The 13,986-nt window shown below is 41.5% G+C and overlaps 1 protein-coding gene across 1 annotated transcript; it reads right to left on the reverse strand.

Annotated features, from left to right (window-relative positions):
- Positions 1-8,118: 8,118 nt before the first annotated feature.
- On the reverse strand, positions 8,119-9,183 carry LOC145265343 (uncharacterized). The gene has a single exon (XM_080121109.1). It carries the CDS (start codon positions 9,181-9,183, stop codon positions 8,119-8,121), a length of 1,065 nt encoding a protein of 354 aa, XP_079977235.1.
- Positions 9,184-13,986: the final 4,803 nt, after the last annotated feature.

A 13,986-nucleotide genomic window follows, 5' to 3' on the forward strand; every position in this document is an offset into this window, starting at 1 on the left:
AAAACAAACAAAATGCCGGCAACTAACGATAAAAAAAAAAAAAATGCCGGAAATTATTCTCTAGAGTAGATAAACTTAGGACTTTATTTAAGTAGTATACTTAATATATACTATTACTGCAAGCTTGCCTGTATTGAAAATACTTTCTTCTTGTTTTCGAATCCTACCTTATATAGTTAGCCTTAAGTTCAAGTACATTCGAAATATAATACAGTGCAAAGAAAGTCACTCATAAAAACGGACCTCCTAAATTAAAAACCTTGAATAATTATTTAAACTCTAATGTAAATTAATATTAAGCAGTCTTTACAAATTGATAATAGTTAATTATTGGATTTTAATTAATTATAAGATGAAACTTTAATGATTCAAACTAGATAGATAACCGACAAACTTCCACCCATTAATATGGGAGGGGAGATTATCACCAAAAGTGTCATGAATTATTAAGTTCGCACCGGACTTACTACTTAGATATAAGTCACTTGTACCCATTCCCCTTTCTCTTCCCCCCCCCTTTTTTTTTTTTTTTTAAATGGAGAGTAGATAATACAGTGGATGTGTTATCGGCAGCTCCAGTAACTCTCGCTTCTCCTATTTTGTCATTCAGTCCTCATTCAATGAGTGATGTTTCTGACAAAGGGTGAAGAAAAAGCTGCTTAAAGGTCGGTACTACTTGGTGACCAGTAGTCTGAGATGTCGGATATTTTTCTGTCTTTGTCTGTCCTTGTTGCCATGTCACTAGTAAGGGTGCTGGAGGTAAACGTTTTGTCTGGGCTGACGTTATCCGCCTGATAGTCAGGGACCCGAACCTTGGATTAACCACTAAGGAGGCTGTCCTATCAGCAGGCGCAAAGTACTGGGACTGCTGTATTGCCATTTGGTGAGTGGATCTGGACCATGCAGTAGTCTCTGGTGGGGCCTCTCGATGCCATACTAGTGGGTAATTGTTACGGCGTTACCTTTTCGACTCTTTTTCCTGTCTTTTTCTCTCTTACTTTCCCTCTCTGTACTGCTCTAACCAAGTATGCCGACCTATTCCACACATCCCAAAACCTCAACATGGAATATCTCCAGAATAAAAACTCGATTAAACCTAGAACCCCATCTTCCAGCGTAGATCCCTACTACCAGGTCTCCTTCTCCAATATCAGGGGTCTACGTTCCAACCTTCCAGAGGTTGAAACCCAATTACAGGAGACGAAACCGGACATATTATTTCTATGTGAAACTGGAATAGGGCCGACCACTTCCCTAGATGAGTTCATAATTAATGGATACTCTAATTTAACAGCTAAATCTGACTCCCAAGATCGCCATGGGCATGGAATATGTGCCTACATTAAGGATGGCTTCCCATGTGGCAGGGATATCTCTAGAGAAGATCCTAATTTACCCTATATGTGCTTCAAGGTTGCACTTGCTAACACCACTGCATTTATATTTGCCCTCTATAGGCCCCACAACAGCAGAGTTACTATCTTTAAGAGCATATCTGAGAAAATAGACCACATACTGTCTTCACATCCCTCGGCTAACATCCACATCTGTGGTGACTTCAACGTCCATAACGTGGAATGGCTGACGCATTCAAATAAGACAGATGATGAGGGGAGGTTTTGTCATGATTTTGCCATTGCTTATGACCTCACTCAGATTGTTCGCGAACCCACCCGTGTGCCCGATACACCCAATCAATATGCAAGCCTCTTAGACCTTTTTCTTTCAACTTCCCCTGAGCTATGTTCATGTACCGTTCATTCTCCTTTAGGATCCTCCGACCACTCCGTCGTATCAGTTAAGATAAAAACAAAATGTAAGAAGCCATCAGACGTACCCCTCCACCGTACTGTATACCAATACTCTATGGCTGACTGGGATAGCTTCCGTACATTCATATCTGATTTACCTCTGCACTCCATGTTTAAAAAGGAAGTGTCCTCTATAGTATCAGATCTGACCGAATGGTTAATTGTAGGCATAGACCAATTCATACCATCTAAAAAATTCCAACAAAAACCTAATAGCCAGCCATGGTTCTCCCCAGAATGTGCTGCTGCTATCGCGCACAGAAATCACTTTTTCCATAACTACCAACGTAATAGATGCACTGAGACTAAAGCTGCTTTCAGGACTGCCAGCAACTACTGTAAAAGAGTAATAAAAAATGCAAGAGAGCTATATGCCCAGTCTGTTAAATCCAAGGTAGCTGATCAGCGGCTTGGTTCCCACCGGTTTTGCAAATAACAAATAGGATCCTGAACAGAAGTGTGCGTTCTATCCCAACCATTATCAATGGACCAGAGGTTATCTCGTCAGCGTCAGACAAGGCCAAACTATTTGCAAAGAACTTTGCAGCTAATTCTACCCTATGCGACGAAGGCCATCAACTCCCCATATTTCCTCCTATAACACAGAACAAGCTAGGTAACATACAAATATCCGTGCATGAGGTCGCCAAGCTAATAAAAAACCTAGATTCCAGTAAAGCAACTGGCCCTGATGGCATCCCAATTATAGTGTTAAAAAAGCTTCAACCAGAACTTGCTCCCATACTTACGAAACTATTTAAGCGCTGCCTTAAGGAGAAGTGCTTTCCAACTCCCTGGAAGACCTCATCAGTTTGCCCTGTATTTAAGAATTCAGGTGATAAGTCATCTCCCTCTCAATACAGACCAATAAGTATTCTCTGTGTTATGAGTAAGTTACTGGAATCAATATTAAATAGAGAAATAGTCAACCACCTCAGCAGGAATAACCTTCTTAGTGACACACAATATGGTTTCCGCTCTGCAAGATCTACCGCAGATGTGCTGACGGTTATATCCCACAGGATTAGTGAATCTCTTGACAAAGGCTTCCTTTCTAGGGCAATTGCTCTTGACATATCAAAGGCCTATGACAAAGTATGGCATAAGGGTCTACTTCACAAGATTTCCAGCTACGGTATAACTGGAAATGTTTTCTCAATCATTAAATCATTTCTCTCTGATAGGCTCATAAGAGTAGTGGTAGATGGACAAAAATCGGAGGCCTGCAATATAAATGCTGGAGTCCCTCAGGGGTCAATCCTGGGCCCAACTCTCTTCCTGATCTACATCAATGACCTCCCTAAACACATACTTAAATCATTCGTTGACATCTATGCTGATGACACGACCATCTACGGCAACACATCAAAGGCTGTAAATGACAAAGTTCTCTCGGATTCTCTCTCCTCTGATCTCGAGCACGTGGTTCAGTGGGGGAAGATGTGGCTAGTTACCTTTAATGCATCCAAAACCAAACTCCTATCCTTACATCATCAACGTTCTGATCCCCAGCTGGCATCAATTGTGATGGATGGCTCTCGTCTGGGTGAGGCCCTGTGTTTTTACAAGCTTCTGGGTTTGACCTTTACTCCTGATCTGAAATGGAACACGTACATCAAGTCTGTTGCCAAGGTCGCAGGAAAGATGGTGGGATCCTTCTACCGCTCCAGAAGATATCTCACTACTGATGCAATTCTCTATCTATATAAAAGCCAAGTACGGCCAAGGATGGAATACTGTTGCCATATCTGGGCAGGAGCTGCCTTGACAGAGTACAAAATAGACTTCGTGGTTTAGTGGGGGATGCCCTTTTCTCTACCCTGCAACCCCTCTCCCACAGAAGAGACGTTGCGAGCCTATCCTTGTTTTATCGTTATTTTCATGGCAGGTGCTCGTCTGAACTCCAATCCCTGGTCCCCCCTCGCCAATCTTTCACGAAAAACACCCGTCTAGCTGAATCCACTGTGAAAAATTTCCCCCACTCTATATCTGTGCCTAAATCAAAACGCGGATTTCATGAGCAAAGCTTCTTTCTTAGAACTGCACGCCTGTGGAACTCTGTTCCGTCTGCCTGCTTCCCTCCGGCTACAACTTGGATGTCTTCAAGTCTAATGTTAACAAATTCCTAATGAACCGCCCCCCTAATTAAACACTTCATAAAATCTCCTCACTGACGTGATGTACTTACAATAACCCTTATCCCTGAGTGGCTTCCGGGCCTTGATAAATGGTGATCACTGTGTAAAAAAAATAAAAAAATAAAAAAAAAATAACCGGAAAACCTGTTGTACAAAACCCCCCAGCTCTCGCAATTCTTCTGCTAATTCTATTGTCGCATTATTCACCTCCTCCCGTAGCGAGTTCATGTTCCGTATCAACCCATTTATGCTGGCCCGGTTTTGAGCCAATTCCAACCGGGTTACGTTTAGTATGGAGAGGCTTTCCCTAGCTACCTGGGCAAACTGTCTCTGTCCCTTTTTGACGTCCGTTAGTTTCCACTTAATTAACTTCATATCCTCCACAGTCACAGTCCCAAATAGTACACTTAGCGCCTTGCCAACGATGGGAATCACAGCCCTCTTACCCCGGGCTTTCAACAGTTCGATACCCCTTAGATATCCACTCATTTCCCTCATTTGAGAACCTATCATCGAGATTTCCTGATTGAACGAATCCAACCAATGCTGGTATTTTCTATCGGTCTCATGTTATCTAGCCCTTTAATGTTGCGCAATTTCAGTACTTCGGTCATCTAGTAACCATCCATACGGTTTTAAATCGATCGAGTTATGGTAGCCTCGCTGGTCTTCTTGAATATAGTATTCTGGCTGTGTTCCCACACATCCGCCGTTATTAGTAGTAGGACTATCAACCCTAGAGATCTCCGATCGATCCCTGCAAGAAACGCAGAAAAAAAATCCTTTTACTTTTGGTTTTGTTTGTTTTCATCTAATTTTTAATTCCCCTCACTACTTCCTGAGCCCCAGAGAGGATGTTGAAGGCAGATCCTACAACAGTCGCCGGCCCCAACATACACGTGAGAGGCCTCACCACGTACATGCCAATGCCAACAACTGAGAAATATGAGTGCCTATCAAACAACACTCTCCTCACTTCTATCCCTGCATATCTAGATAACCTACGGTTGCTTGGGATCCTTTCCCATCGGGATGGTCTCTGCTCCAGTCAGTCACACCTGCTCATTTGAGGGCGTCCCCTACTATCGAGCGATGATGTAACCATCCGGAGCCGAGACTTCACCCTCAAAGCTATACCCACAGCTAAATCTTCTCCCAATATGATTCGCAACTAAATAAACCTTTCAATCGACAGTTAAATACTTCAAGTAATTTATTTAGTTTAAAAATGTTGTGCTTTTTTTTTTCAGTTTCTACTTTCTGTCCTTTTCTTTTCTTTCTTTTTCTCTATAAACAAGTGTAATCGTTGATCTCTTGTCTAAATAAATTGTAACTGATAACCACAATAAATAATGTAAACAATTTACGTTACTCAGTTACTCGCTCGCCTATTTTAATTGATTAGAACGACGATTTCTATGTACATATATGTATATATGTTTTCTTTTTCCTTTTTTAACTCCGAATCGACGCTTCGCCGCATGGATAATGGGAGCTAGGCTTGGATATCTCGTCATGCCCTTTCACTATCCCGTACTAACTCTTTTATTCCCTCGAGTCTTCCCCTCTTCTCCATTCCTTCTGGAGCTCTGCTAGGGGTATATTGTCTTCTCTGTCCCATTTCGCCTTAAGATCCGCTAAAGGTATTGCATCTTCCTCATCCCATTCCTTGATCTCTCCTTCCTCTGTTCGTAAGTTTGGTCCGAGACCCAATTCTGCCTCAATTGAGGTTCCTATCCCCCCAGAAGGCTCCCGAGCTCGTCCAGGTAACTTTGGGTAACTCCTAATCCTATCTTCGTCACTCTCACTCTCGTCACTCGTTTCCAGGTATTCTGGTTCCATCAGAGTCACCCTTCTCCTCCTCCCTCTGGGAGGCTCTGGTTTTGTTGGTTCCCAGTTATCTCCCTCTGCTAATTTGAGGTCGGTTGCATGTGCTCTTTTAGCTTTCCCGGACACCTGGTCCCAGATTACAAATGATACTGGTACAGCAAGTGAATTTTATAAAACACTGGGTCTCCCACGCCCAACCTTTCCTCTATTTGTTTGCTCGTTTCTTAATTTTTGGGCCCTTCTAACTCTCCTTCTAACTCTCCTTCTAACTCTCCTTCTAACTCTCCTTCTAGCCTACACAAACACTTGGTGTTGTTTTTGGAGGATTATTTTATGATGGTCTTCTCCCATATATTTCCTCCTAGGCTTCAGCAAATTGTCTATCGACAGTATCACATCCCGACCATATAACATGGGGAAAATTTCGAGGTCTCATCTTCCAAAAATCTCACTGCCGCCAAAGTCTGGTTGAGATAGAGGTCCCAGTTTTCCTTGTCCCCGCTGGTTAACTTACCTAGCACATTGGTTAATGTCCGGTGGAATCTTTCCACCTTGGAGTTGCTTTGAGGGTGGTAGGGAGAGGTGGTCACGTGTTTCATGTTCATTCCTTCCACCGTCTCCCTCATCACCTGTTTATGTTTTCAAGCCCATTGTCTGTGACTAATACCGCTGGAGCCCCAAACCGAGGGAACATTTCAGTGAGCAACAATTTTGACACTGTTTGCGCCTTTTTGTCTTGAATGGCGAACGCCCCTGGCCAGTTCGTCAACCAGTCTATGATACTAACTATATACTTATTTCCCCATGGGGTCTCTCCATATGGCCCCAACACATCCAGGCTTATCTTTTCAAAAGGGTAGTTGGGGATGTCTGTCTCCACAAGCGGTGCAGCTTCCTGTCTCCTACTCTGGGCCTGACAAACCACACAACTATTTACGTAGCTGGTAATCTCACGATACAACCCGGGCCAGTAATAATTACGCCCCACCAACTCACAGCTTTTGTCTATTCCCATGTGACCCAATTGTTCGTGGCACTGCACCAGTATCTCCTTTCTCAAGTTCTTTGGGACCACTAACCGCATTCGTAGTTCCTCATCCCTTCCTGATAAATAGTACAGGATCCCTTCCTGAATTACATACTTGGAGGTAGTTCCCAACTCTACGTTCACTCTAAGGGCAGCAATTTCCTCGTCTCCTTGACCTTCCTTAATCATATCTACCCAATGGGGATCTGTCATAACCTCTGGGTCAGGTTCGGCCTCATCCTCTCTAATAGGGCGCTGAGCTAGTCTATGGGAATTTATTACTCCAATCCTATAGGGCCTATCATCCACTCCTGGCTCTAATACAATCGATTGAGCCTCAAATTGTTTGGGGATGCGGGATAACAAATCTGCACAAGTGTTGTCTCTGCCTGCCAAATATTCTATCTTACAGTGGTAGCCGCTCAACTTCAACGCCCACTGTTGGATCTTTTTGTTCGTCCACTCCGCCTCCAGTAAATACTGGTGTGTTTGTGATCTGTCTTAATCGTGAATACTGTCCCATGCAGATAATAGTCCAATTTTTGGACTGCATACATAATGGCATGAGCCTCCTTTTCGATTATGGGCCATCTTTGCTGGGTTCCCGATAATCTGTGGGACAAGAAATACAATGGTACTTCTTCGCGTATACCTGGGACTGGCCCCTCATTTTCAGGACATGGCTGGGTTAAGACCGCTCTTATGCATGCATCGCTTGCATCGGTGTAAAGCATCATGGGCTTGCTCAGATTGGGATAGGACAGAAGTGGCACCGCAGTCAACTGCTCCTTCATCGCCTCGAAGGCCCTCTGGCACTCATCCATTCATTTAAAACGAGCATACTTCTTTGTAAGGGCAATCAAAGGACCAGCCAGCCTAGAGAAAGCAGGGATGAACCGCCGGTAATACCCGATTGCCCCTATAAAACCTCTCACCTGTTCCGGCATAACCCTTATGCCTTCCACCTTGTCCATATCGGGGTTAATCCCAGTCTTGTTTATGACGAAACGCAGGTACTTAGTTTCGTCCCTCATGAACTGGCATTTGGGTAGCTTCAGCTTCAATCCATGCTCATGTAGACGATCAAACACTGTCTGCAGGTGTTCAATGTGCTCATCCGCAGTTCTTGAGAACACCAGTATGTCATCCAGATAGGCTATGGCAAAACCCTCTAAGCCACACAACACTATGGCCATCAACTGTGTAAAAATTCGCCAACCCAAAAGGCTGAAATTGAACAAGCCTAGATGACAGGCGAAGGCTGCCTTCTCTTGGTCGTCCCTATGTAGGGCGACCTGCCAATACCCGGACCTTAAATCCAAGGTCGAAAAGTAAGGAGAGTCAAAATGTCATCAATCAAGGACAGGGGCACCGCCAGAGGTTTTGTAATGGCATTTAATTTGCGAAAATCCACACAGAATCGGTGTCTGCCATCCTTTTTCTTGACCATCACAATCGGGAAACTCCACGGCGAGCTAGACCGCTCAATCATTTCCGCTTTCAACATGTTTCCGACGGCTTCCTCCACCAGCCGTCTTTTATGGATCAGTGTTCGGTAGGGTCTCAATTCAATCGGAGGATGATCTCCCGTGTCAATCCTCATCTCAACCGTCCATGTTTGCCCCAACTTGTTATCGCTGTTGGCGATAACTTCCCGATTAGCTCTCAACAGCGGTATAATCCTCCCTTTATGTTTCACAGGGGCTATAATCTCATCATCCTTAATCTCTCCCCCTTTCGTATTTGCACACCCACCGTCATGTAACTTAATCTTGCGGACTCGTCTAATGAGCTTGGCTCGTCCTAGATCGGTTCCCTTCGGTATACTTACTGTTTTAGCCGAGCCATTCGCTATAAACAGAGGTACTGTTTGTGCTCCCTTTACTACTGCCTCACATATGGCTATCCCATCTTCGCCCCCATTAAACCCATCTACTGGAGCTATTTCATATATTTCCGTCTGAGTGGTAGGGCCGACATCCACCGCTCCCTCAGTTGAAGCTACTACTCTTGAGGGTAATGTAATGTGCTCCTGGGCCACCACTACCAATGTCTTATTCGTCCTTTCGCCCAAGTGTACCTCGACGCCGCCAACAATCAGCATGGCAAGGTCAAACTTCAGTTGGGCCTTCTGAGCCCTCAACCAATCCTCCCCAAGGATCAGACCACCAATGAGCTTTGGTGTGACATACAGGCATTGTCTGTTCGTTAAGCCACCGATCCGTATTGATAAATCTATATTCAGTCTCATGCCAGTTCCGTCCGCCGTGGATATCCCCAAGTCCAGCCTTTTCATCCGAGTTTTACCCATCAGACCTTGAACCAAATCGGACCATATCAACGAGACTGATGCTCCTGTGTCCAGCAGGGCCCTCATTGGGCTCCCATCTACTTCAACCTCGCAGGTCAAATCGTTGGCTTCTGATAGCACCGTACAGACCCACGCAATTTTATCAGGACACACAATTTTCTCATTGCTCCTCTAGGTGTTGGCAAGAGCAGCTTCTCGTAGGCCTCCTTATGTCATCCTGTCTGTACCGAGCTGTGGGTCGCTGCCTACTAAGGGCATAACCACCCAGACCCCCTGCGTTCCAACCTTTCTTCATGGCCTTTCTGATTCAGAGCACGCCCCGCCTCCTGGCTGGACAATCCCTCTTTGGATGCTCTATCTGTTGGCAGTGCCAACACCGCCATTGTGCCTGTCTTTTTAATAGGGCCACCTTGTTATTTCTTTCTGCGAGAGTGGCCCGGTGGCGTTTCCCGATGGCCTACGGGCAGTCTGCATTTGGGAGTCTTCCGTTTATCTAAGCACCACCGGGGATCATGGTTCTGTTTACCATACTTTGTAAAGGGTGGTCCCCTGGGTTCGCGCCCCATTTAATGGGACACTCCACCGTTCTGTGACCTTCGTGGCCACAGGTCCAGCAGACTAGTCCGAGTTTACCAGGGGTTGGCTTAGACCACCATTTTCCGATCATCCACTCTTTCTGGGTGGGGTTTGCACCCCATTCCCAGTTTTCGGGGGCGTCTGTAAGGTTATCTTGGTGCACCCCCTGTGCCCTTCAAGGCTTTTCCCTCCCCCCTGATGGTCTATTCTTAGATTTCGCCTTATCTTGGGTGTCCTTGGGCCTTACCCTTTTCCAATACCTATCTGCCTCTACTTCCATATCTACCGCCTCAGTAAGATTATGTGGGGCACCCCGGATTACGTCTCTTCTGACATCCCCATCCCCAAGGGCATCGATGAATAGGTCTACTAATTGGGCCTGAATTACCGCCCCCTCTCTAGTCCTTTCGTCAGGGTAAGCGATCCTTGCTAGTTCCGCCGTACGGTCATCGAAATCCGATGTTGATTCCCCCTCACTCTGTTTAACTTTCATGAGACTTTTTGTCGTGTGGTATTGGTGATGATGATAACTTCACAAAAAAAAAAACAACGCTTTTTTTGTTTAAATTAAGAAAGATGGACCTTATTTTGCATGTTTCCATATTTAACAAACAAAAATGTAATTTCGTCGGTTTTTTTTTCGATTAAAAAAAAAAAACACCACCAGCGCCAATTCCGCTTTTCAGGCCGCACTATCTAACAGTGACCATCATTCGAAATCAAGACGCCTGAGGATGTCATATATATATATATATATATATATATATATATATATATATATATATATATATATATGTATGTACTAAATTATAAAATATATATGGCGATTAAGCTACATTGAATATTCCGTGTTTCATCCACTCCAGGATTCTTCAGGCATACGTGCAAATTTTGTGGTTGTATGTTGTTTTTATATAAGCACCTTCTACTGAGATTTTAGTTAGCCAATCAGCTTTCCACCGCGCCCTTCCTATCAGCCAATGGACATGCACTTATAGGACAAAGGCCCATTTGACCTCTGGTGTACCTGATTCTTTGTGTGTGCTCTATTTTGCCTAGTGTCTTGACCTGTTTTAAATCAAGGTTAGGTTTTTTATGTTAGTTTATATATATATATATATATATATATATATATATATATATATATATATATATATATATATATATACATACATACATATATATGTAGGATAGTTTATGCATATACATGTTTATTTTATTTATTTATTTGTTTATTTTCTATTGTTTTTGTTAGTTTTAAAGTTATTTTTTATCTCTATCCTAGAATAAATTTTATCCTGTGAACACAGTTGTTCGCTATTTCTCTCCTACAGTTTAATAGATATTGGGGTTCTTTACAGTACAAGATAGCAAATTTTTCATGAAGGCATAATCTACATAGGTCGTCTAGGTCTGTACAGGTGTTTGCTTGTCTTGTCTTTCCATTCGACTACCGGCGAACGTCCGCTTTCATTGAGTTCCCAGTATTTGTTTGCTAGCGTTGTTTTCATACATTTTTTTTTATTGTTGAATGTACTTTTGTGGTCATAATATTGAGTTTTGGAATCTAAGGAAGTCATACCTACGTAATATTTCTTGTTGTTCGGGTTTTCTTTTGCAAATATTGTGGCCTGGTAAACTATGCTTTTGGTTAGACATTTATTTTGAAGTGGGCAAAGTGTGTGGTATCTACAGTTGTATTTATCTTATTCGTTATTAGTATTTTGATTTTCATTTCTAGTATGGTTGTTGTTGTCCAGAGTTGCTTTATTATTATTATTATTATTATTATTATTATTATTATTATTGCTATTATTATTAATAATAATATTTCTGCTAGTTATATATGTGTCTTTTGTGTTAGTTTTATTTTTGTCATGGTGTCTACTTTGTTTATTGTTTATTTTGTTGTTGTTTACATTGCTTTTATTTAATATTTTGTTTTTATGGGCTTTAATTATTATCTCTAAATTTTCGCAGCAGCTGTAGGATAACTTTAAAGTATTTTTATTGAAAACTTTGTGTAAGGGGTTGGTTGTGGGAAAGTGTTTTTCGATAAGATCTAGAAATTTCTTGCCAAGTTTTGTTTTTAACATTTAATTGTATGGGGCCGTATACAAGATTATATTTCTTTTTCTTCTATTTTTAATTTTATTATAGTTATTGGTGTTTTGTTGCTTATATTTGATATCAATATTTTTGTATCCACTAGTTTTTAGGGCTGTTTAATAGATATTGGTTGACCTGTGAAATGCATTTTCATCGCTTGAGTTATTGCTAAGTCTACTTATGATCGAGTTAGGAATCTGTTTTATAATTGAAGGTGGGTGATTGGACTTAGGGTTTACATATATTGAAGTAGCGTTACGTTTTAAGTAGGGTTCATATGTGTTTTTTTCTAAATTTAACATGACGTCCAGGAAGTTTGTTATTTTATGTTAGCTAATACGTCTACTTTTAGGCCTAATTTTTTCATTTCCTTATGTATGATTTTCTAAAGTTATCTCCCTTGACTTTGTTGGAGTCTTTTATTATAGCTAATCCATCATCTCTATATAGGGCGATATCCATAGTATCAAATATGCTTGTGAGGGTATATACAATGAATAATCCCACAAGATCTGATGCCTCTGCAGAATCCCTGGCACCCATCGCCAAATCAAACCAATTTGTCATTTTAGTTTTTATCCATTAGTTATTGTTATTTATTAGAACTGATTTTCTACATTTTTTAATGATGCTCATTTCTTCCGAGGATATATCAGTGTATGCCTCGGCAAATGCTAGGACAATGTTAAAAAGTTCTTCGGATAGAAGTCTAAATCTGTATAAACGTACATTTATTTTTGTTTTCTATATTTTTAAACCAGGTGATTGCTTCGGCAGTATTAGCCCACTGATTTAATTCTAGGTCTTGTTTGATTTGCTTATTTACTCCAGAAAGTATTGCTTTGCTAATTCTACCTATTTCTGGTTATGTGTATGTATATATATATGTATGTATATGTATGTATATATATATATATATATATATATATATAGTGATGATCATATTTATTGGCACGGTAAAATAAAAGTTAAATTTTGTCTAATAAATTCTAAAAAAGAGATTAAATTAAAGAAAATAACAAAGTATATTATGTATTTTTAACTGGCCTTTCCGATGCAGCAATCGGATTTTAGAAAAAATAAATAACAAAGGAACAACAAACATAATTGCAAAAAACCCTTGTTCAAAATTATTGGCACGATTTATTTAATAATCAATTGTATAGCCTTTGGCCTTGATTACCTTTCTCAGTCGCTTTTCATAGTTTACAACCAAGTTGTTGCACTCTTCAGTAGTAATTTTAACCCACTCTTCCTGACAATAATCCTCCAATTGAATAAGATTCTTAGGCTTCCTTTGCATTACCCTCAATTTTAATGTTCTCCATAAATTTTCAATTGGATTAAGGTCTGGGCTTTGTGATGGCCACTCCAAAACATTAATATGATTGTCCTCAAGCCATTTCTTAGTCAGTTTAGCCGAATGCTTTGGGTCATTATCTTGCATGAACCACCAACGACGACCAAGTGAGAGCTCTTTAGCAGAGTCTTTCAGGTTTTCATCCAATATTTTAACATAATCTTCCTTTTTTATGCTACCTGTGACCTTAACAAGTCGCCCTGGTCCAGAGGCAGCAAAGGATCCCCAAAACATCAAACTGCCTCCACCGTGCTTCACTGTGGGTATGGTGTTCTTAGGCAGGAAAGCTTCGCCAGATTTTCTGTAAATATAAGACACTTTATTATGGCCAAATAACTCTATTTTCGTTTCGTCAGTCCATAGAACACGTTTCCAGAATGCAACATCTTTATCAATATGACGTTTTGCAAAGGCTAGCCTTGCTTTCAGGTGCATAGGCTTCAATAAGGGAGTCTTTCTCGGATGACATGCTTTTAAACCAGCTCTCTTCAAAACTCTACCAACTGTATGTCGAGATACATTCACTCCAGAGGTGCTCAACAATCTCCCCAACAGAGATCCTTGGGTTTTGTTTTACTTGTCGAACAATTTTCCGTTCATCTCTTGGGGAAAGAATCCTTTTTCTCCCTCTACCCTCTAAACTCATAACGTGGCCTTGCGATTTGAACTTGTTTATTATGGCTCTAACAGTGGATTTGGGAAGGTTTAGCTTCTTTGAAATCTTATCATAGCCCTCCCCATTGGTATGGCATGCTACAACAAGCTTCCTGACGTCTTCGCTGTGTTCCTTAGTTTTAACCATGGCGATTGAAAATTATAATTTA

This window comes from Euprymna scolopes, chromosome 40 (genome assembly GCF_053919585.1).
Source record: "Euprymna scolopes isolate OS-2025 chromosome 40, ASM5391958v1, whole genome shotgun sequence".
Lineage (NCBI taxonomy): Eukaryota > Metazoa > Mollusca > Cephalopoda > Sepiida > Sepiolidae > Euprymna > Euprymna scolopes.

What these genes read in the sequence shown, in the direction of transcription:
- LOC145265343 (XM_080121109.1), bottom strand. Translation starts at nt 9,183, where the DNA reads ATGAGGGCCCTGCTGGACACAGGAGCATCAGTCTCGTTGATATGGTCC.